Below are 24,966 nucleotides of genomic sequence, written 5' to 3'. Positions count from 1 at the left end.
TGAAAATTAGAAACTAAGAGAGAAAGAGAGCAGGGTAAATGGTACGGAATACTATGCTAGCCTACAGTGTCTATATAAGACATTAATTTAATTGGAAATCAAAATGAAGAGGCAATTTCACATTTCAAGAATTCTGAGCCTTTTCCACCAAAATTCCTGACTCAAAGATGGATTCTGCCATTTGAGGTGTGGCTATATGTTGCCATTTATCCTTCCTCCCTGTTTAATTGAACCGTAACTGGCAACGGAGAGCAGTATACAGCACAACTGAGCCCTGGGGGCTCAAACCTGATCTCCCCACAATAAATCCATCTGTGAGAGTAAGTATTCCTGAAGAAGTCCAATTTCCCCCCCAAAACAACCCATTTGTGGATACAAGATGTCTATGAAAAGTACATCCAGCCACTTGCTGTCAGGTCAAATTTGTAAGTGGCAGAATGATTCTACACTGTAAAAATTTGCAGAAACTTCTCTACTACACAATATACAAGAGATGAAGACAAAGGTTCCATCCAGTTAACTGAATTTGACCCTGATGGCAGGGTTCTGTTAGCAAGTTTTCTCAGCTATAATAATAAGAGTGTAATATGCTAATTAGACCAGACGTCCTTCTGGACGACCTTCCGGACGAAGCCAGGGCTGTGAGGGAAGCCCAGGTCCCAGAGGGAAGCCGGTGCCAGCAGCTGGGGGAAGGTCTACTCTTGCACGAATTTCATGCATCGGGCCTCTAGTAGAGTATAAAACTACTGTAGTAACTTTATGATGATAGCAGTTTTAAAAGCCTCTGAGTCTAAATCTGCAATTGCAAACCCAAGGAAGAAGACAATAATCTGTAATAGGCCCAGATAAAATTAAGGGCCAGCAGCTGCTCTACCCAATTTAATACATACTTTGAACATGCAAACTTTGCTCAACCTCATTCTGTTCCTTTGCTCGTTTGTTTGTTTATTCATTCACTCATTCATTCCTGCATTCACTGAATACTTTCTCCACCAAACAGCTGAATTTCTGCAAAAAGGGAACAAGTGCGAGACTCTTCTACTGCCCCCTCCCCGCCTTGGCGGAGAGCCTTTATCTGCCATCTCCAAGTCAGAGAAGATTTCTGCTTGAAATCACAAATGGGTTACCAGGAACCCTAACAAGATGATGACTTGGCTTAAGACAAGCATTTTTTTAATTTGTATTTTTCTTCCTAAATACATTCTTTAACTTGATTCCTGAATGACACTTAATGTCAAGTGTACTTAGACATTTTAATTGTAAATTCCATCCACTGTACTATTGTTATTAGGCAGTGGTATTCTTTATTCAAAAGAATTTTTTATTGATTTTTAGAGAGAGAGAAAGAGAGAGGGGGGAGTGGGAGAGGGAAAGGGAGAGGGAGGGGGAGAGAGAGAGAGAGAGAGAAAGAGAGAGAGAGAGAGAGAGAGAGAGAGAGAGAAGAGAGAGAAACATCAATGTGAGAGTGAAACACTGATTGGCTGCCTCCTGCACATTCCTTACCAGAGATCGAGCCTGCAACCCAGGCATGTTCCCTGACCGGGAATGGAACCGGCAACCTTCCGGTTCCTGGAATGACGCCCAGCCAAGTCACACAGGCCAGGGCTAGGCAGTGGTATTCTTAAAAGAGCCAGTAAAGGAGACCCAGGCAGAGGCCATGACCCTGTCAGCGAAGCAGAAGGCAAGGTCACATGCAATGCACAGCAGTGGGAAAGGTTTGGTACAACCGTCACAGGGAGCAAGCCGATCCATCGTGTGTGACAACGCTAGTGAAGTGACTTGGGTTGAGATCCCGAGAAGGATCCTGAGGCTCATCAGAAGAGTGCAGGCCGCAGGCCACAGGCCCAGGAGGAGACCGTGATGGCACACATGCCAACTGTTTGCCATCCCGGAAATAGGGAACCAAGGGCAGGTGAGGGGAAGTTCTCCTGGACGGCAACAGGGTATCACATGACCCGAGGGACAGGTGTACCGGCCTCGGCACGGAAAGGAAAGCATTTGGAAGTGTCACACAGGATCGGGGCTGGGGGACTGCACAGAAGATGGGCTCGGGTAGGCCACGCTCTTGGGTCAAGTAGGCACAACAGTTTGCCTGGACTGAGAGGCTGGTCCCATTCTGGGTCAAGGTCAGCAACAAGCTCCCAAAGGTTCACAGAGCTCTCAGACGTCACGCTTGCAGAGGGGGAGGGAGGTGGGCTGTGGTATGTGTGTTTGGGGAGGAGGCAGAGGCACTGCAGACAGGCGTGTGGTGAGCTCGCTTCAGGTCTCCGATTGGCACAGAGCACGTCCAACTACCGGAGCCCAGCTCAAAGCTCAGGCCCCACCCAGCCGGCACGGCTCAGTGGTTGTTGTGGGCTCAATCCCCAGTGTGGGGCCTGCAGGAGGCAGCCAATCAAAGATCCTCTCTCAACAATGATGTTTCTATCTCTCTCTCCCTCTCCCTTCCTCTCTGAAATCAATAACACTATGTTTAAAAAAAAAAAAAAAAAAGCCAAGGTCGGACTGCAGGCTGATCAGAACCAAGGTGGGGCCTCTGGTCACAGGCACAGCCCGAGGCCTGGCTCATAGTGAAGACAAGGAGCAGAGAGTGGAGGAGAACAGCGGTGGGGGTGGGGAGGATACAGCAGGGAGGAGAACCACGGGTCCAACAGGAACCAGCAGCCAGGATCAGCCACCAGTATCCTGTTCTGGGCTTGTGAAATTCTAAGTCCCAGGAGTGGGAGAGGCGTAGAGGTGAGTGATGGGCAGGAGAGAGTGGGAAAAGGTAAAGAGCATTAGTCTTGGTGCCTCTCCTGGGGACAGGCAGGGGCGAGGGAAAGAGCAGGAACCAGCAGGCGCCACACGCAGTCTGCAGTGCATTTAATTACTATTTCGCCCTGATTTTCTCCAGCAGCAGGTTGCAACCAAGGAGGGGAGACAGGCAGGTAATGCGAGCAGCCGGGAGTGATAAAACACCACGCTGAACTCGGCGGCTGATGCAAAGGGTGTTCCAGGTGAATCAAAGCATAACCCTGCCTTACAAAGAGACAACTGTGGATTCAGGTTAGCACCCCCACCCCTGTGAAAATGATAAAAACCTACTTATTGATTTTAAATATGTTTTGTTTTTCCAGTGTATTTGGCAAAATACTTTGCAACTGTGATCGACTTCCAAAGGCAACACGCGTAACACATGGCTCCCCATCAAAGCAACCCCAGCTGGGATGCCGGCTACAGTTTCATGTGATAAAAATGTTGCATCAGCTTCCTTTTGTACATTTTTTTGTAAACAGCTCCTTTTGTTTATATCGCAGATAACCAACTGAAACCTCAAGTGTAACAACCAAACCAAACCAATTCATATGAACAAGGGAAAGCTATATAATTACGCAACTGGCTTATCAGGAGCATCTCTGGGCAGAGAGACATGCCAAGTATGGGGATAAAAAGGCCTGGTTCCCACTCTCCAGACATCTATGCTGTTAAAAGAAGTGAGAAGGGGCCCACCCAATGAAGGGTCACAGGTTCAATTCCCAGTCAGGGCATCTACCTGGGTTGCAGGTTCAATTCCTGGCCCCAGTAAGGAAGGGTGCATGAAGGAGGCAACCAACTGATGTGTCTCTCTCACATTGATGTTTCTCTCTCTCTCTTGCCTCCCTCCCACACGCTCTAACAAACAAAAAATAATAAAAAATAAAAAAATTGATGGGTGAGGGTTAACAACAACACACAAAATACACGCACACACAAAGAAGTTAGAAGGGCCGTAACCGGTTTGGCTCAGTGGATAGAGCGTCGGCCTGCGGACTGAAAGGTCCCAGGTTCGATTCCGGTCAAGGGCATGTACCTTGGTTGCAGGCACATCCCCAGTAGGAGGTGTGCAGGAGGCAGCTGATCGATGTTTCTCTCTCATCGATATTTCTAACTCTCTATCTCTTTCCCTTCCTCTCTGAAAAAATCAATAAAATATATTTTTTAAAAAAAAGAAGTTAGAAGGGAATTAAGAGCACAAGCCTGCCTGAGTATGAAACTTGATTCCACTACTCACCAGCTGGTGACCTTGGACTAGTCCTTTGACCTCTCTGGGCTATTCCTCATCTGTAAAATGGGGACAGACCCTAACCCATGAAGAGGATTTATTCAGCACAGTGTCTGAATGACATACTAAGTACTCAGTAAATGCCAGCTGCCAGTGTCACCGTGGCTGCTGATGTTAGATGCATCAATGTGGCCAGTGCTGCTGGAGTGCTAAGGAAGAAGAGAGCTGATGTGGGCTGGAGTGACCAGGGAAGGCGAAGCTCTAAGGCAGGGATACCATTTAGGTATGTGGATGGGAAGTCAGAGCAAGAGAAGAGCGGGACGTGAACCTGGCATGAGCAAAAATGCTACAAGAGAAATGAGACAGGACCAGTATAGAGCAAGTATATCAGAAGGAGTGAGTAGAATTTTTGATGTTGGAAATGCTAAGAGAATTGCTAAAAAAGCGTGCCAGGTCTGTGTGCAGGGTCCTTGTAAGTCAGGCTGAGGAATCTAGACGTTATCAGGTAGGCAGTGAAGAGCTATTGAAGTTAAGGAGTACCATCAAAAAGTAATGCGAAAGCCTGGCCACTGTGGCTCAGTGGCTGAGTGTCGTCCCAGGCACCACAAGGTCACTGGTTCGATTCCCAGTCAGGGCCCATGCCCTAGTTTCGGGCTCGATCCCCAGTGGGGATGTGCAGGAGAAAACGGATGGATGTTGATGTTTCTCTCACATCAATGTTTCTGTTTCTCTCTCATCGATGTTTCTGCCTCTTTCCCCCCTCCCTTTCTCTCTCTCTAAAATCAATATAAACATTTTAGAAAACACAAAAACAGTAATGCTAAATGACTCTCACTATCCAAAATTTAACTAGAAGGGTAACCAGTGATTTTCAAACTTTAATGTGCAGATGGACTGCCCAGGGATCGCATTAAAGTAAACACATCTGATTCAGTAGTTCGGAGTGAGGCCTGAGATTAGGCATTGCTGACAAGCTCCCTGCTGGGCTGCTGCTGGTCTCTGGAGCCTCTTTGAATGACAAGAACGTATCTATTCAAGGTAGCCGAGCGGAGGAGAGTGACTGCAGAGGAGGCAGGCAGACAAGATAGCTAGACACGAGGTAGCAAAGCCACAGGTCAGCCTGTCACAGACAAACACAGCCCTGGAAATCTTTGGTTCTGATTTTAGGCTATATGTTCAGAGAATAACCAAAACTGTGAAGTGTAACTCTTCATTCTGACCCTATTTTTTTCTTGACATCGAAAACAATGTTAATTTAAATGCCTCATATAAAATAGAAATTTCTCCTATTAGGTACACGTTTTTCTTATTTTATAAACACAACACACAATTTCATCAAAATTGTCATCTGGAAGTTACCTTATCAACTACAAAAGAAAAATGTTAAGAAATGGATTCCTTCTTGTAGAAAGGAAAATGGCATGAATACATTCATGATGTGCGGCTATTAATAACTTCAAGGGTGACTGAAAGGGTCCGAAACATTAGGTCATAAGAAAGACACCATGGCAGCCGTTTCTTGTGTGACAGGTGGATGAAGAGAAAAACAGCCCCGGCGCTATTACAGCGAGAACAGCGTATTCAACCACATATGCAGACGAGAGATGGGATACACCGGCCGTAACACCTGTTACAGTGACATCTCAAACACTACACCCTGGGCTGGGTGGCTGTCAGACCCAGCAGTGTCCTCTGGAGGCGGGTGGATTCTGAGTAAAATCTGTGAAACAAAGAAAATAAAGAAGACTGCCAGGCCGCTTTGCAGGATAGATCACCCCATCAGTGAGTTTCGGGGCTGGAAGGAGCCTGCCAGACCCTATAAGACAGACGACACCCTCATTTCCGAGATGAGGAGCGTGCAGGCCGGAGAGGCTCGGAGATTTGTGGGAAGTCAGGGAAGTGGCTGAGCTGGGACTAGAACTCGAGTCTCTCAATACCCAGGCTCACTGCACCTGGTGACCTTACCAAGGCGTCAGTGTGGCATTTGGATAGTAAAATAAAAATACGTAACAAAAGGCATGTTCACTACATAAGCCACTCATTTACATAAAATGGAGTCACTATTCAACACGTACAAAACTGTGCTGGGGGGAGCGTGATGATGCATACCCTTGTGTGCCTGCTTACCTTAGGCTCACGTTCTAGTACTGGGAATAATATGGGTGCCCCAATAACTATGTATCTTGTTTATGTATAAGCATAAACAAGAAAGCTATTTATGACAGATTGGGAGTTTAAAGCCAAAGCTGGAGTCGATTGCCTTTTAGAGGGTTGGAAAGTGGTGGGTAGGGCCAGCTTTCGAGAAAAATATCTTACTTAACATCTGGGCCTTGAAGGATGAGTAGAATGGACATCTGAATGGATTGAACATAAGAGAGGAATACAATACCTGGACATCCCAAATATGAAAGAGATGAAATAACATATCCTGGGTAACATTAGCTTAACTGAAGAAATCAAAATGACATGTTCTATTTGCAAATCTATGTAATGAAGTCATTATTGTACTCTATATGTTTTCCGGTCCAGCTGCTGAGCTTAATTCCTGCATCACCAGTTCTAAAGTTTATGCTGGTAAAAGGATTATCCTCAAACACAAGGATATCATTTTTGTCCAAAGAGCAATATGGATTATGAACCCTCCGAAAGAAAAACATTTTCTTGGAATGATTAGACTGTGATTGTTTCTGTAGCTGGATTTTTAAAGTGCAGTTTTATTCAATATGTTACGTGTGAGAGGAAGGACATTCTGAGGTCATCTCAAAAAGCTGCACACATCCTCGGTGATAGCATGCGAGAGGGTAAATAGAAAAGGGGATCTCTGACAATAAAATTTTTAAACAAAACAGTTGAAAACTAAAGCATTACCATTGCAAAGAAAATACACAAATTCATGAAATAAAAATTGGAAACTCAAGAAGGCTCCTTCTTTGGCCATTACACTCACGCACCAGGTAGAGCTGGTGCCGGCGATATGTGGTTACAAAGAACGAGATAGGGTTTCTAATCGTTTCTTTATACTTTTCTATACACAGAAGCATGTAGATACTTACAGATCAAAAATCGTGTTCACCAAAGTAGGCCCTCACTATAATAACTGCGATTTTGTTGAGGTCCCATGACTACATTGATAAGAGAATCATTCTGATGCATAAAATAATAACCGGGAAATTCTCGTTAGAGATTGTCCGAGAAAATGCCGTTTAACACGTCGCTGCCGGCAGAAAGGAGTCCTAGGACCTTAAAGAACGCAGTGAGGAATGACACTCAAAAAGAGATGCAAATGATTTGCAAAAATAAATGCTACCTGAAATCACTTTCCTATAGGGCCCTGGGCTCATGCAGCAGAACAGAAGAGTCTGTTGGTTCCTCTTATCCAAGCTCATGACAATCCTTCCTTTTATAATGGCTGCTATATAAAGCATATATGAACTTTCTGCCAAGGGACTATCCATTACTCCCTTTTAAAAGTGCCTAAACCACCCTGGCTGGGTTGCTCAGTGGTTAGGGTATCGGCCTGTGAACCTAAGGGTTTCGGCTTGGATTCCTGGTCAAGGGCACGTGCCTGGGTTGCAGGTTAAATCCCAGCCTTGTATCCAGCCCCACAGCGCATGCGGGAGGTAACCAATCGATGACACATCCGTGTTTCTCTCCCCTCCTCCTCCTCCTCCTCCTCCTCCTCCCTTCCAGTCTCTCTTAAAAACCCAATGGAAAAAATATCTTCAGGTGAGGATCAAAATAACTAACTAACTAAATAAAACTGCCTAAGCCCCACCCCCATTGACACTGACACTGAAAACGCATTAGTCTACAAGTCATGATGCTCTTACTGTCAACCAATTTTAATATCCCCAAAAGGAGAAGTATATGTTCTATGTTTTCTGCCTTTCTCATGTAGCATGAAGAATGGAATTCTTACCCCAGAAATATCAGCTATAACTTAAACGCCCCCTGTCGAGCCTGGAGAGCACTTTGGTGCCTCAGTATTTCCGCGTCCCATTAATATCTGACAACCCGCCTGTGCACTCAGAACCTTGGCCGTCGGGCCAGGGAATGGGCTCCCCACACACCCAGGTTTCATTTCATGGCTGGGAAGCAGAAGATTCCCAGAGCCCTTTGCCAATTGACAGGGGGTGGGAAGGTGCAAATCTCAGTGCTTACATGCGATGGAGAAGGCTCCCGGGCATGGAGGAAACATCCTCTCAGAGGAAAGCGCCAGCCAGATGTATAACAGGGCACTGCTGGCGGGCAAAGGCAAGAGAGAGCATTAAGCCAGCTTCCTGATGACAGCAGAGGCTTAAATCAAGAGCAGAAAATGTTCCCCAAATAAAGCAAAAGGGGCCATCAGAGATGGATGCATAAAAACCCCACGTAGAAAGAGAAAAATGGGAAGCAAAGCCACATGTGGTTATAAAGCTCCTGACTGCATTTTAGTGTTCTCTTTCTTCGTTGATAAGAAGTAAATTAATTATAGGGGAAACTGTAAGTGAGAATTTTACCGTCACTGGGTATGTAGAGTGACAATGGACCAACACCACTTACTTATTAAGTAACTACAATGCATAAAGCAATATGCTGGAACAGTGAATGCTGTAGATAAGCTCATAACCTCAAGGAACTTGTAGCAGTTTATAGAGATAATCCTCAACACAGTATTTTTGTTTACCAAGTAAGGGATTGAAAAAAATACACAACCATCCTATATAATAAAAGCCTAATATGCTAAGTGTCCAACTGTTCAACCCTTCAACCAGTCGCTATGATGCACACTGACCACTAGGGGGCAGATGCTCTGACCAGTAGGTTAGCTTGCTGCTGGGGTCCAGCTGATGGGGACTGGGCAAGACGGGCTAGACACGCCCTGGAGCCCTCCAGTAGTCCCTCCCCAGCCGGCCAATCTCCCACGGTCCCTCCCCAGCTGGCCAGACCCAATCGGCCCTGATGGGGACTGGGCAAAACGGGCTGGACACGCCCTGGAGCCCTCCCGCAGTCCCTCCTTGGCCCCAATTGTGCACCGGTAAGGTCCCTCAGCCTGGCCTGCCACCCTCTCACAATCCGAGACCCCTCGGGGGATGTTGGAGACCTGGTTTCAGCCTGATCCCGCAGGCCAGGCTGAGGGACCTCACCAGTGCATGAATCTGTGCACCGGGACTCTAGCAAGCACAATAAAAATTTAGAGAAAGAAGAGAAGAATGTTCAATGTAAAGGACAAAGGGGCTCTATTGAGCAGGACCTTGAAAAGACAGGTCTACCTTGGACAGACAGGAAGTAGACAAAGGCACTGCCAGCAAGGGAAACAGAACAAAGTTTAAATACACATCACACATCCACAGGAACAAGCACCAGGCCAAGGACAACACAGGAATTCGGGATGAATTAAGGAGGAGTTTAGAAAGGTGACCAGATGTTGGCCAAGTTAAATACATTTAACTTAACCCATTCGTCTTTAAAGATTTTGAATCTTTTTTTAAAAAGATAGCACTGTAAAGTTTTCAGCAAGTCCTATTAATATTAAAAAGGAAAGGGCCCTGGCTGGTTTGGCTCGGTGGATAGAACATCAGCCTGCAAACTGAAGGGTCCCAGGTTCAATTCTGGTCAAAGGCACATGCCCAGGTTGTGGGCTCGATCCCCAGTAGGGGGCGTGCAGGAGGCAGCCAATCATTCATGTTCCTTTCTCTCTCTTTTCCTCTCCCTTCCTCTCTGAAATCAATGAAAATATATTTTTTAAAAAGGAAAGGTATTTTTGTTTGTTTCAACCTTTCTGGGCTAGAAACAGCCTATTATCTCACATTAATTCTATTGTATAAATAGTATTGACAGCTCTCATACTGCTTGAACTTCTGCCAATTGGTGGTGAGTAGAAAAAAGTTGTTTCAGTTACTCAAACACACTCCGTTCTTTTAGAACACAAACACACAAATCCTGGTCATCGGCTCTACGTGGAAATTATGTTTTAAACACTGAAAGGAATCTCAAATTTTGAAATCCAAATATTAAACATTTTATATCTTAGAAATAACAAGCTAGTACCAACTTTTGTGTTTGTTTTCTACACAAGATATCATCTCTTGGTTTAAGAAAGTAAGTTGTTCCTCAAAACCCTTCCTTCGGTAGAAAACTTGCTCTCCTTAATTGAAATGTAAAAAGCTATAACAGTAGCTCCCAAGCAATCACCCATTAAGAATAAAATCTCCAAAATCACTGCTTCTTCCATTAAAGCAAGCACCTCCATAAAACAAGAGTTGAAAGTAGATACAGAAAACCTTAGGGGAAATATAAAATAACAAGATACAGCAAAATTACAAAAAAGAAATGAAACATCCACAGATGTAGCTCAAGAAAGAAATGCCAGAGAAAAATAAACTGTAACTGGTGGGGAAATGCCATATTAGATGTAGCACACGGGAGAAGAGACACTGTGGAAAATATACTAAGAGGCGTGAGCAAAACAAGCAGATGAAACAGAAGTTAACAAAAAATTTAAAAGGACTTCCAACATATATAACCAGTGTTCTTAAAGAAACAGAACATGACGTGAAAGTGCTAATGCTCAATCCATTATATACCTTTACTCAAGGACAACGGCCCAGATAAACATTTTTGAACGTGAAAGGCACCAGGGAAGGTAGTTCTTATGATCAACGTCAGCAACACAGAAGCGATGTCACAAGGCCTGGAGGTGAGCTCTGAATCCATTTAACTACAGAAGGAACATTAAACCAAAAGAGGTTATGATGGCAGAACAGACCGTGACTGTCACAGACCCTGACCATATATATTTAAAAAGACATTGCTTTCATTCATGATAAAAATCACTAAGGCAGACATAACCAAAGCAGTCAGGCAGCAACTCACAAACCTGATCAAAGTCTCTCATTTGGTCCCTGGAACGCCCCCGGATTTAATCAATGGCGCACCGGTGTTTCTAACAACTTAGGAAGAGAAATGCTTCTTTGATGCCTTATGCCCCCAAGTCTGTCTTTTTGAGTTGTTCGCTTTAGTTGTCTGGTTGGTTTTACTGTTGTGCTTTGTTGGTTTAGGGGAGTGCAACATGGGCAAGTACTTCTGAAAGAGACGGCTCTTGATCTTCAGAAGTTTCTCTGGTGAGAATCTGGCAGCCCATGAATGGAAGATTATGAAAACTCCTTCAGTTGTCACGGCACAGGCGACTCTGCTTTAAGGAGAAGGCTCCCTCCCTAGCTGCCTTCCTTCAGTGATCCTCAGGCACCAGCTTGCTTCTGGGTAACCATGGACCTGGGCAATGAACCCCATTTGTGCTCGTCAGTTAAGTCAAATGCCACTCGAGCTTCTCAAAGAGCAAGAGTCTAACCTTAGAAACATGACGGGATTTGGCATCACTGGTTTTCTTTTCCTTACCCTTGAAACCTGTTTGCACCATCGAAACAGAGGTATGTGTGCAAGTTAGGCATCTGTTTCTTTGGGCTACTTCAATGTACAGGACATATTTTTCCTTTTTTGTTTTCACAACTTCCTTTAATACTTATTATGCATCATTTATTCTGGCTTAGGGATTGTAGTGCTATAAAAAAAATAATACAAAGGCGAGTTTAAACAGGGCACATTCAATGAACTAAAAATGCCTTGCTAGGTTGTATATGGCAGTGGTCCCCAAACTGTGTTGATCACATAATCCTGGGAAAGATAAGATGTATGGACCTATGAATACATTTATTTATTTTTGTTTCATTGATTTCAGAGAGGGAGGGAAAAAGAGAGAGAGAGAGAGAGAGAGAGAGAGAGAAAGAAACATCCATGATGAGAATCATTGATCAGCTGCCTCCTGCATGCCCCACACTGGGGATCAAGCCCGCAACCCGGGCATGTGCCCTGACCAGGAATTGAACCAGGACCTCCTGGTTCATAGGCTGATGCTTAACCACTGAGCCACGCCGGCCAGGCAATACATTTAGTTTTAGGTGCACATTATAAAACATAATATAGAAATTCTAAAGAATTAAAGATGCAAGTATTTTATTTAATGGCAAACAACTTTCTATTGTCACCAAAAATGATTCATGATATTTATCAAGAACATGATTTAATATCCGTTATTATTTCTGAACATCTCGGTTTAATCCTTTGTGGTTGAGCAATTTGTTTTAATACTTGGTTTGAATGGCTGTCAGAGTCATGTCACGAAGATATGCAGATATGATGGAAAAGGGCAACATGGCACTGAGCCCTCGGTTTTGAAGTCCAACCTCTGATACGGAAAGGTTTAAAGTTTTTTTTATTATTATTACTTTGCTGTTACTGCTCACTGACATTCAGCAAGTAAATGTCCATCTTCCCTGATATTAGTCACTCTTGAAAGCTTATGAAAGCTATCAAATGTTTATATTTTTTAAAACTGTGTCCTAAAACCAATAAAACTTTGTAAGGTTTTTTTCCCACCAGATTAGGACATTCCAGTTTCAACTTATTAAACATGCAGATGTGAAGGGTTTTAATAGGTGACATGCATCTTTTTATAATATATATTTTTATTGATTTCAGAGAGGAAGGGAGAGGAATAGAGAGAAACATCAATGATGAGAGTCATTGATTGGCTGCCTCCTGCACGCCCCCTACTGGGGATCAAGCCTACAACCCAGACATGCCCAGGAATTGAACTGGTGACCTCTTGGTTCATGGTCAATGATCAACCACTGAGCCATGCCAGCTGGGCCATCTTTTTTTTTTTTTTAAATCACGTTTCCAAATACCCATTTCCAAAAATGCTGTCTGGGTAGCGCAGGTTTGTTTGGAGAAGCAGGTACTCGCACACTCCCTGTTAAAACATTGCTTATACCTTGAAAGGCTATATTTAAGTGTATTGTTAAAAAATTTCTATGAGGTAGCTCCTCCTGAAACCACTTAACACAGAAAGGTCAGCAAATGCGGACACCTGTCTTTTAGTAAAAGGAAAATAAAGTAACAATTCTTTGTTCTTTTCTTAACACAACGCTTGTGTGGCAGAAATACATTGACATTCATCACTCTTCTCATCACAAAGTGTGTACAAAGATTCCATTATATTTTAAAGAACCCGCTGTTCCAGAATCAACTAAGCAAAACTGTTCTATGGCACGGTCTGCAGGTGCCTTTAACTGCTCTCCTTCAATAGTTTGCTCAACAACTTGCTTGTGAATGACACAGCAAAAGAATTTCATATATGTCACTATCAATAACCGTGAGTGCAAATCCTTATTTCAAATAACCTACTTCATCATTTCTAATGGGCAGGGCTGACGGCTGGTCAGATTACATTAAATTATTTTTATCCCAAATGGGAACACCTGCCAGATGTCCCCCGACAGCCATTCTCTCCTTCAGTATCAGAAACTCAGAGGGCACATTACCGCCCAGAGCAAAGATGACATTTTGCACATGGCCTTGGAACTGAGTTTTGGTCATGGGGACAATAGACTTAGAAGGAGGGGCCTATCTTCTCTTCCCTTTCCTCCTATCTGGTTGGAGTTCAAGTTTGATACTGGAATTTAAGCAATCCTGGAAGCAGGAGGGCGAAGCCAGGTGTGGAGGCAGCCGGAACAAGAAAGGAGGCAGCTGGGTCCCTTCATGGCTATGTTGCCATCGAATCGGCCCTGACTGCCTGTGTTTGTGAGAGAGCAGTACACTGCCATCTTTCCTGAGCTGCACTATGCTGGTTCTCTGGCTCCTGCTGCTGTTCCGAGCCCTGACTAATACACCTGGCCACAGGTGATGACGAGCTCATGCTGGCAGTCACAGAAGAGGCAGCTCTGCTATTTTCTCATGTCAGCATGTTTCCTTCAATCGGCAGCTTCCTAACAGAAACTGCTTTCAAGCCACTTGCCCACTGTGTCCAAATTAGTTCATAAAGATAACATAATATACTCTTCAAATCTACTTTATCACGAACGCATGCACTGCGACGAGCAGGTGTCAGGGGGGCTCTTCTCTCCGCAGAATATGCGTAGCCTGTGTCTGATGAAATACTGACCATGGGAGAACACCAGCATCCGTGTTACACACTAAAGCTTTGTTGTTTCTGGTCGACACATAAATACACAAACCAGTTCCACTCTCTTCCTGTCCCTTTCCCACCCCTACCAAACGTTCTTACGCACCTCCCAGGTGGGCAAGCACCCACCATCGAGGGCGTTGGTGCATGAAGAGCTAACTATAAATCATTTCTCTCCGGGGTCATGATCATATACTGTGAGATGAAAATGTTCATTCGTGAAGAAATCAGCATAAAAAGGTCTTCTCCATAAAACTGAAAACTTGAAAAAGGAAATGGTACATCAAGGGGTGGGTGCATGTGAGGATTTGGGGGCCTTACCTGAAAACCTCGAGCGCTATCCTTTCTGGTAACTTGGGAGCCACCTGCTTGAATGCTTTTTGGAAATCTTCCAAAGTTAAATATCCACGATCTATTTGAAAACAAAATGTAAACATTCACTTACCTCTATTAACCCTATGAACTGTTATTTCAGCCATAAAACTTGCACGACGCTTTCATATGTTATTAGGAAAAGAACAGTAATGTATGGCCGGTTTTACATGTTAGGGAATCTGAGACTGTCTCATTGGAAGGATTTATGAGTCCAGTGGTACTCTCCCTCAGTGCAGTCCGGGGTGATCCGGAAGGCCACTTCCAGCCCTATCATTCTCGGACTCTCTGAGTCCCAGGGAGAGGACTGTAGAGACATACACTGCACTAAGTTCAGGTTCAAGTCTTTGTAAATTGACAAAACAATTTATTCTTCAAAATTCATTTGTTTTCTTGCTTGATATTAGAATCCTATATAATAAAAGCCTAGGTGGCGTCACACGACGCCCTCGCACGATGTCATCACAAAATGGCCACCACAAGATGGCCAGCAGGGGATGGCAGTTGGGGGCGACCAGGCCTGCAAGAGAGGGCAGTTAGGGGTGACCAGGCTGGCAGGGGAGGGCAGTTGGAGGCAACCAGGCCTGCAGGGGAGGGCAGTTGGGGGTGACCAGGCTGGCATGGGAGGGCAGTTGGGGGCCATCAGGCCAGCAGGGGAGCATTTAGACATCAATCAGGCCGGCAGGGGAGCAGTTAGGGGACGATCAGGCTGGCAGGCAGGCGAGCGGTTAGGAACCAGTGGTCCCCAATTGTGAGAGGGATGTCCAGTTGGGCCTAAACCAACAGTCAGACATCCCCGAGGGGGTCCCAGATTGGAGAGGGTGCAGGCCGGGTTGAGGGACATACACACACACGAATTTTGGGCACCGGGCCTCTAGTTATAATATAATCATATTGAGGGGGAAGCCATAACAGTAGCCAAGATACAGAACCTGGACTCTATGAGTGTTTTCGCCCTGTGTGAGATGTGTGGGGTGTGGGAGATCTGAAGTCACTTCTCGGCCACACCCGGTGTGGGAAAACAATTCCTCCAGTTAAATGTGGGTCACAGCAGGAGCCGAAGGAGATACGATGTGTAGGTGGCTCGTGACCTATAACCCCACATGGCCAGCCCTTGTGTTCCCTGGATTCTAACCACTAAGTACAATTATATAACTGTTAACTTTATTTTATCCATGGTAAATGTCAAGAAATTAAAATCATGGTGGAGAAAAAAAATCCACACCAACATCTAAGGTAACAGCTAATGAGGACAGTAAAATAAACTTCCAAGTATATTAATTTCATGTACTGAGTATATATGCCCATTCACAGTTCTTTAATAGCAATTTTTAATTTCAAAACACTTTGAAGAGACTTACAGTGCCTGTCAAAAGCTGTGAAGATGTGTCTTATTTCATTCCGATACAGCTGAGCTTCCTTCTTCTTCCTTATAATGTTTAAAAACTCCTCGAGCGTTAGACCTAAAAGTTGGGGGGGGGAATTTTTTTTTCAAAAATGACTGCCTTACTCTTTAATAAAAAAAAACAAACAACATAAGTAAAAGGTAATACATTATCACAAATTTTATCTTGATTTTGGTAAACAGTATTTGTCCCTGAAGATCGATAAAGTCAAAAAGACACTTCGCTAAATGCTAAGAAGGCCCAACACCAGCAGTCAATAGCAAAAACAATAGACAGTGTTACTTCCCTGGGCATTTCCTGGGGATAAAGGAATGGCAACCTTGCAAAAATGCAACACACGTCCCTTGAACAGATCTAACAGACGGGCCCAAACTATATATCAAACAAGGTCTCATAATTTTTCTTTCCTTCTGCGGCTTTGATGCCTTTTTTCCTAGCCAGATGTCATTACCGCAGGTTTTTTTTCCAACTGCGAGATCGGGGCAAAGAAGTAGTTTCTCAAAAGTCAATACCAATTGCACCCCACAGATAAAAGTGGAGAGAATATTCCGTAAACAATGGAGCTGGCACGGTCCCCAGCCTTGGGTCCTCCCGGGGACTGCTCTGCCGCCTCTGGCTCTGCTTCCCGTGACTCTCATAATAGAAGAGCCCAGCAGGATCATATGAGATTGGGTACTGTGCTCACAAAGTCTATTAAAATGAATTCTAATGTGATCTTTGTAATAGGTTTAAAGAGCGGAGCCAAGAAGTTAAAACATCTCGGTGTCCTGAGCCCTGAATATCGAAAAAGAGCAGTTCATTTTTATACCTCAGGATTTCCATTTTTAAATAAAATATCACTGCCTTAAAAATAGCCCCCCAAATCACACAAAAACCATGTGCTGATTTCTAAAAACCTCCACCCTTTTCCTTTCGGTGAGGTCACACAGAGCTGCATACCCTTCCTAAAATAGTTCCAATGGTGGGGGGAAACGCAGAAAACCGTTTTCTTAATTTTCCACGTTTTTCTTGTTTGTAGTTAGAGATTTAGGAACTGAAAACGCCCATCTATCTTTATGTGTTGGAACAATTCTTCCACAACTCTCTAGGATTCACCATGTGCCAGGCACTGCGTCAAGCTCTGGAAAGAGAGGGGAAAAGAGAACACCCAGGATTCGTCCCAAGGCAGTGCCTGGGCTAGTGGGGAGCAGAGTGACCACAGAGGTTCGGTTGCAAACGTGCACATAATTATAAGCCGTGGCACAAGCAATGAGGGGGAAAGGGAGGTTGTCAGAGAGTCACAGGAACCCTCCTACAGAGGGGCTCTGGTGAAGGAGAGATCTCTCAGAGCAGGTAATATTTAAGCCTAAATGATAAAATACCAAGCGGCTAAAGGATGGGAAGAAGAGCATTCCAGGTAGCGGAATAGCAGGTGCCAAGGCCGGGGGTGGGGGGTGGGGGGTGGGGGGGGAGAGAAGTGGGGAAATGGGAAAAGGCTATTGTGGTTGGGATGCAGTGAGTGAGAGAGCAAGACAGGTTGGGGTTGGTGAGGTGGGCAGGCCTTTGTGGACCACAGGAAGTCGTTTGGTTTTCATTTAAGTGACAATAGGAAGTCAATAAAAAATAAAAGGTTTGAATTGGGAAGTGGCATGATCTGATTTAGATGTTTTAAAGATCTTCCTGGCTGTGACCTCGAAAAGAACTGGGAGAAAGGGAACGGTAAAAAGGGAGACCCGTTTAGGAGCCTGTTGGCAAGAGACGCGGTTGCTAGGATGTTGGCAGTGGGCATGGAGGAGAGGAAGGTGTCCGGACCTGTTTCACGACAGATGAAGGGTTAGATGAGGCAGGTGAGAAAGAGGGAGATGCCAAGAAGGGTCCTTTAAAGAGCTGAGCAAGACCTGGGAACGAGCAGGATTTGGGGTTGAGATGAGACTTGTGATCTGGACTTAAGTGTTCAGTGCGTTGGAGACAACCAAGAACAAAAGTCAAGGAGGCAGCTGGATATGCTCTAGCAACAAGGCCTGTCTCCCAGCACCTACCAGAGTGCCTGGGGTGTGCTCCACACCAATGCATTGCATGGAATTAGCACGTGTAGCATTTCCCCCCATAGTAGTTAGGGTGTGTCTGGATGCAGCTCCATTCTCATCCATTCACCCTTGTGAGCAGAGAACATATTTAACACTGAAGTCATCATGCCATGTTCCCGAAAGACCAAATCCATAACTAGTTTCACGACACCAAAAGCTAATCAATTGAATAGCGTCTAGATTAGTTGGAATTCTTGAATAATGTACTCAATGACTTTGGCATATTTTAGGAGTCCCTTTGAAAGGGCAAGGGCTATGCCCTCCATCTTGCCCCGAATCCTCCATTTTTGGGCAGCAGCCATGTGCTCAGCAAGGAGCTTCTTCCCGGAAGCCCAAGCCTCTGCTAACCACACCTAGGATTTCTTTAAACTAACCAATGATAATCAAGGGAAGTGCGCACCATAGATACGACCACATCCTTTGTAACAAGACACCGACTTGCGCCTGGCCAATCGGCAGGGCCCACAGTCCTCTCTCCTCCCCTTACTTCAACCCCCCTATAAAACTCCTCTACCCACAAAGCTCTCTCTCTCTGCCCCCTGCCGCTGCGTCGGCGAGTGTGGTGGACGGAGAGCACGAGCTAGCTCGAATAAAGACTCTTTTTGCTTTTGCATCGGACTCGGCTGGCTCCCTGATGGTCTCTTGGGGATCCTGAAATCTGGGCATAACACCTTCACAGTCTGGCCTCCGTCTACCTTGCTAGCCTCCCTAGCAGATTTCCCGATGTTTCTTTCACACACACCTCCATACCTGTGAGCATGATGGACACACTGCCCGGAATGCATGTTCCACTTTTCTCCTAGTGAATTTTTACATCTCCCTCCAGATGCAACGAGGGCCTGGCCTCCTCTTTGAATACTACCCTCACTTCTTTCAACTGAGTCCCTCTTCTGTGACCCAACAGCCCTCTATTTATAACACAGTCATAACCAGCCCTGGGCCGGTGGCTCAGTTGGTTGGAGAATCATCCCAAACACCAAAAGGTGGCAGGTTTGATTCCTAGTCAGGGCACATTCCCAGGTTGAGGGTTCAATCCCCAGTCAGGGCAAGTTCAGGAAGCAACCAATTGGTATTTCTCTTTCACACTGATGTTCTCTCTCACATCAATGTCTGTCTCTCTCAACAACAAGAACATAGTCATGCTCTGGGTGGTTTGGCTAAGTGGATAGAGTGTTGGCCTGTGGACTCAAGGGTCCCAGCTTCGATCCCCAGTGGGGGGCATGCAGGAGACAGCCAATCAATGATGTTTCTATCTCTCCCTCTCCCTTCCTCTCTAAAATCAATAAAAATATATTTTTTAAAAAGTTCTCATCACAAGGGGAAAATTAAAAAAAGAAAAAAGCCATAGACTCTGTTGCGTCTTATGGTAATTATCTGGCCACACGTTTGCCTGAGATGTGCTGAGGGAAAGCACTATTTATTGTCTAAAATTTTACCCTCAGTGCTTATCAAAATACCTCGCACATAGGCAGGCATTCATTAATATTTGTTGAATAAGTAAATAACAAGAAGATACCTCACATGCCCTTAACTCAGTGGTTCTCAACCTTCCTAATGCCGCAACCCTTTAATACAGTTCCTCATGTGGTGAACCCCAATTTCATTGTTACAAATTGAACATAATTGAAGCATAGTGATTAATCACAAAAACAATATGTAATTATATATGTGTTTTCCAATGGTCTTAGGCGACCCCTGTGAAAGGGTCGTTCGACCCCCAAAGGGGTCGCGACCCACAGGTTGAGAACCGCTGCAACTTGTTTTAAACTTCCATGGCAACCCATATGGAAATGCAAGTCCCTTCTCTAAAGGGCTTGCTCTCACACTGCATTCAGCGTGGCTCTCACACTGTAGTGCTGCGATCACTTTCAAAGCCAGTGCATAACGGTCTGCCATTCCTGCCTGCAGCTCTGAAATGCAAACACATGAAGATAAGTTTTGTGCATCTTGCTGCTCTTTAAATGGCCTAGAAGTAGAGGTCTTCCCACTAGCTCCACCTGCTGTTCCAACCGTCAAACCTAAAATTACCACTTCACTTCTTTCAGTGATTCTACTGCCATCGGATTTCATCTCCAATGAGACGTGCATTACCTGTGCCCACTCCTGGAGGGAAACAATATGTTTCAAACACAACATTGGGTCTTCCATGCACACTGTTCACTAATCACAGTTACCTAAACACACTTTATTATAGTTACACTAGAGGCCCAGTGCACGAGATTCATGAAGGGGGGGAGGGCAGGGGGTTTCCTCAGCTCAGCCTGCGCCCTCTCCCAGTCTGGGAGCCCTTGGGGGATGTCCTACTGATGGCTCAGGCCCGTTCCCCACAGGGAGCGGGCCTAAGCCGTCAGTTGGACATCCTTAGGCTCCCGCCACCACCGCTGTGCTTGCCACGGCTTCTGGCGGAGCAGCGTTCCCCCGTGGGAGTGCACTGACCACCAGGGGAAGCTCCTGCATTGAGCATCTGCCCCCTGGTGGTCAGTGCGTGTCATAGCAACCAGCCATTCCACCGTTTGGTCAATTTGCATGTTAGCCTTTTATTATATACTAGAGGCCCGGTGCACAAAAATTTGTGCACTCGGGGGGAGAGGGGGTCCCTCAGCCCGGCCTGTGCCCTCTCACAGTCTGGGACCACTCGGGAGATAATGACCTGCTGGCTTAGGCACGCTCCCGGGTGGCAGAGGGCAGGCCCAATCCCTAGGTGCAGCCCCTGGTCGGGCTCAGAGCAGGGCTGATTGGGGAGTTGGGGCGTCGCCCCCTGTCATGCACAGAGCAGGGCGGATCGGGAGGTTTCGATGCCACCCCTAGTCACGCTCAGGGTAGGGCTGATTGGGGGATTGGGGCACCGCCCCCTGTCACACTCAAGGCAGGGTCGATGGGGAGGTTGCAGCGCCACCCCCTGTCACGCACAGAGCAGGGCCCATCAGGGGGGTTGGGGCTCCGTACCCTGTCACGCACAGAGCAGGGCCCATCAGGGGGTTGAGGAGCTCCCCCCTGTCACACACAGAGCAGGGCCAATCAGGGGGTTGGGGAGCTCCCCCCTGTCACGCACAGAGCAGGGCCCATCAGGGGGTTGAGGAGCTCCCCCCTGTCACACACAGAGCAGGGCCCATCAGGGGGTTGGGGAGCTCCCCCCTGTCACGCACAGAGCAGGGCCCATCAGGGGGTTGAGGAGCTCCCCCCTGTCACACAGAGTAGGGCCAATAGGGGAGTTGGGGCACCGCCCCCTGTCACACACAGAGCAGGGCGGATCAGGGGGTTGGGGCGCCGCACCCTGTCACACACAGCCGCAGGGCGATCAGGGGGTTGGGGAGCTCCCCCCTATCAGGCACAGAGCAGGGCTGATCAGGGGGTTGGGGCGCTGCCCCGTGTCACGCTGATCCCGGTGCCGGGAGGCCTCGCTGCTCCACTGATCCTGGTGCTGGGAGGCATATTACCCTTTTACTATATAAGATAGAGGCCTGGTGCACGGGTGGGGGCCGACTGGTTTGCCCTGAAGGGTGTCCTGGATCAGGGTGGGGGTCCCCACTGGGGTGCCTGGCCAGCCTGGGTGAGGGCCTGAGGGCCATTTTCAGGCTGGCGGGTGACTGAAGCTCCCAACCTGTCCTTTTTTCCTTTTTTTTAAATTCTGGGCCAGCTTTAGCTCTGAGGCTTGGCTCCAGCTATGAGACCTGCTGAAAGCAGGCTTCTGGCCTTTGTTTACCTTCTGTATTTGAAACATAGTTGCGATCCTGCTGGCTGAAGTCTGACTGACTGAAAGGAGGTTTCTGGGGTTTTGTTTAGCTTCTATATTTGTTACAATGTTTCTTAGAAAGCAGCTGAGAGGCCGGCAAGGCAGGCGGGGAACCTGGCTTCCTCCGTCACTGGAGCAAGCAAGCCTCCCTGTTCGCGTCAGCTGCCTGGCTGCCGGCCGCCATCTTGGTTGGCAGTTAATTTGTATATCTCAGTGATTAGACAATGAGAAGGGTAGTGGCTGTAGGGCTAATTACCATGTTTCTCTTTTATTAGATAGGATTATGAGGATCACAAAAATGTCAGGAACCACTCAGAACAATGCGTTTATCTGAGTTTATTATTAATTTGTCTACAGAAGGTGTTCAGAAATTGCCTCGGCAATTGGGTTCTATCAGTAGTTTGCAGACTTTTTCTCTTTTAAGCTGTAGGAAACCTAATTCATATAATGTGTAGAGGGGATGAAAACAGAGCTATTTGGTTTGGAGTGAGGTGGTCTCCCCACTATTCCCTGGCCAGCCGTGCTCCCAGAAGTACCCTCACAGGATCCAGTTTCATAAGGCTGAGGATTATGCCTTAGAAACCACGGGACCAATGATCTTTACAAATCCTGCTAGACTCTGCTAGTCTCTGCACTTTCCACACCACTAGAAACATTCCCTCCCAGTTTACAAACCACTCTTGGCGGCCCTGGCAGAGTAGCTCAGTTGGTTACAGCAGTGGTCAGCAAACTGCGGCTTGGCAAACCGCGGCTCGCGAGCCACATGCGGCTCTTTGACCCCTTCAGTGTGGCTCTTCCACAAAATACTGACTTCTGCGCATGGGCCACGAAGTTTCAATCGCACTGTACGTGCATGCCCACACATGGTATTTTGTGGAAGAGCCACACTGAAGGGGCCAAAGAGCCGCATGTGGCTCACGAGCCGCGGTTTGCCGACCACGGGGTTAGAGCACCATCCAGATATGCCAAGGTTGTGGGTTTGGTCAGGGCACTTACAAGAAACAACCAATGAATGCATAAATAAATGGAACAACAAATCAATGTTTCTCTCTCTCTCAAATCTATCAATAAATAATTTAAACCACTCTTGGCAAAATGGACCCTTTTCACATTCTATAATGAATACATACTTTCCAAACTACTTAATGCATATGATATAGATATCCTATATAATAAAAGGCTAATATGCAAATCAACTGAACAGCGAAATGAACGGTTGCTATGATGCTCACTGACCACCAGGGGGCAGATGCTCAATGCAGGAGTTGCCCCCTAGTGGTCAGTGTGCTCCCATAGAGGGAGCGCCGCTCAGCTAGAAGCCCTGAGCCAGGCTCACAGCTGGCGAGTGCAGCAGCGGTGGCGGGAGCCTTTCCTAGCAGGCCTAAGCCATCAGTCAGACATCCCCCAAGGGCTCCCAGACTTCGAGAGGGTGCAGGCTGGGCCGAGGGTGACCCCACCCCCCCGAGTGCACGAATTTCATGCACCAGGCCTCTAGTGTCATATAAAGAGACAAACTAGGAAATGCTATCTTTTTTTTTCTTTTTCTTTTTTTGCTTCTAAGCAATTTCCTAGGAGGGTAATCATATTTCATTACAAGGTGGATATATTCAAAAAGTCCAATAAAAATATACAAATATTTTCCTTGAAAGTTTCATTATGTATAGATATTTTTTGTGGTTCATGGGTGTAAGCTTCAGGGTCCATGCACACAGAGAAACCCTGTGGAAAATGAAGCACTGGTCTAGGTTTGGCCATCACAGGAGCTTAAATTAGAAACTGCAATAAACCTGGGGAGTGAAGGAGAAAACAATAAAAATGCCAAATTGCTTAAGACTTTAAGTCTGACCCTAGATTTAGTAGAAAAGGGAGGGTTTGCGTTCATTATGCCACATATTAATTTTTCTAGGGATTGAAAATGCCTGAAAATGAGGGTTTAAAAGGCTTACCTTTTAAAAGGTATAATGCAAGCCTTCTCTAGTTTGAGAAATAAAATTCAGATTATGACTTCTGGAGGCTACAAGGTGAAAAAAAAAGGATAAAATGTGTGCACATAAAAATATAGTAAGGACAGAAGGTGAAAGTGGCATGCATGACGTATTGTCACAGTAAGATGGGCAAAAAAATTCAGAGACCTAATATTTCAGCTTCTTGTATAAGAAAGAGTAAGGGAATAAAGAGAAAAGAATCGTCCTTAATGGAAGAAATCAAGTTTTACTATATCTTGGGGAGGAAATTGACAAGAAAGAGTAAAACAGGTTATAGTAGACTAGCGAAACCTGAACCAATAAAACTTTATTTCAATCAAATGCGGACAGGACTCATTACCTTCTTTATTATGTGCATCTCCTGCCCATAAGCCTTCAAAGGTTCCTTGGTGTTGATAGTGCAAAGTCCTGATACCTTTTCTGGAATTTGAGGCTTCATGATTCCTTCTAGGAAAACTGGTCCTTAACCCTTTCCCAACTCTCAACTTCCATCAGGGCAGCTTACTCCTCTCTGGTGCAGGAGGTAAAAATATTCCAAGGGGGTGGATTCCAACGTTTCTGGTAGGACTCATTATTAACAGTACTAGAGGCCCAGTGTACGAAATTCGTGCACGGATAGGGTCCCTAGCAGCTGCTGGCTGCCGGCCAGGGCCTCCCTTTGTTCCACACCGTACCCTGGTGGTCAGCGCATGTCATAGCGAGCGATCAAACTCCTGGTCAGTCGAACTCCCAAGGGGACACTTTGCATATTAGGCTTTTATATATATAGATGACAGCTGTTAGCTCTGGGTATGCAGATCTGATGCGGGGCAGAGGAGTGGGGTATTGTAAAATGAGGGACAGGGATCTGGGAGAAGAAATTTCAGCCACTAAGTTGGACACCATGGAGGAAGAGGCCTTCTGAGAAACTCCGCAGGGGAGGTTGGCAGAAAGAACGCCCACAGAGGAGCAAAGCTACCCTGGCCTTTGCCATTGCCAGCTGTGGAGAGTGAGGGACAAAGCCCCTTCCTCTGTATCATTAACAAAATGCCTCCGCAAAGTCTACGTGACTTTTACAGGAGTGGAGTGTGTGGGATACGTCTAAATTCATGCCGAGTTCCACATCCACTCTGGTGCAGGCAGGTACAGAGAGAGCGCCAGGAGCTGGCGGGCAAGCTCCCAGCTGGTGTGGGCACTGCATTCATTCACTTACTATGTTCTCTTCTTTGCTTCTCCACCTTTCCAATCCCAACTTCTCCCCTGCCAGCCTGATCAATGCCTAACTGCTCCCCTGCTGGCCCAATTGCCCCTAACTGCCCTCCCCTGCCTGCATGTTCACCCTCAACTGCCCTCCCCTGCAGGCCTGGTCCCCCCAACTAACCTCCTCTGCTGGCCCGGTCACCC

General features: G+C 46.1%; 1 protein-coding gene across 1 annotated transcript in view; it reads right to left on the bottom strand.

The window, feature by feature from the left end:
• The window catches only part of EFCAB11 (EF-hand calcium binding domain 11), a 137,136-nt gene that overhangs the window by 95,940 nt on the left and 16,230 nt on the right, over positions 1 to 24,966 (bottom strand). Inside the window, exons 4-5 of the mRNA XM_070403461.1 lie at positions 15,755 to 15,856; positions 14,343 to 14,433 (exon numbers count right to left, since the gene is read on the bottom strand). Coding sequence (XP_070259562.1) covers positions 14,343 to 14,433; positions 15,755 to 15,856 — 193 coding nt within the window. The remainder of the gene's footprint in view (positions 1 to 14,342; positions 14,434 to 15,754; positions 15,857 to 24,966) is intronic.

Source organism: Myotis yumanensis, unplaced genomic scaffold (assembly GCF_028538775.1).
Source record: "Myotis yumanensis isolate MYYU_CA2020_CCGP unplaced genomic scaffold, mMyoYum1.0.hap1 SCAF_1, whole genome shotgun sequence".
Taxonomy (NCBI): domain Eukaryota; kingdom Metazoa; phylum Chordata; class Mammalia; order Chiroptera; family Vespertilionidae; genus Myotis; species Myotis yumanensis.
Note: the sequence above shows the minus strand (reverse complement) of the source record. Positions and strands in the feature narration are given on the sequence as shown.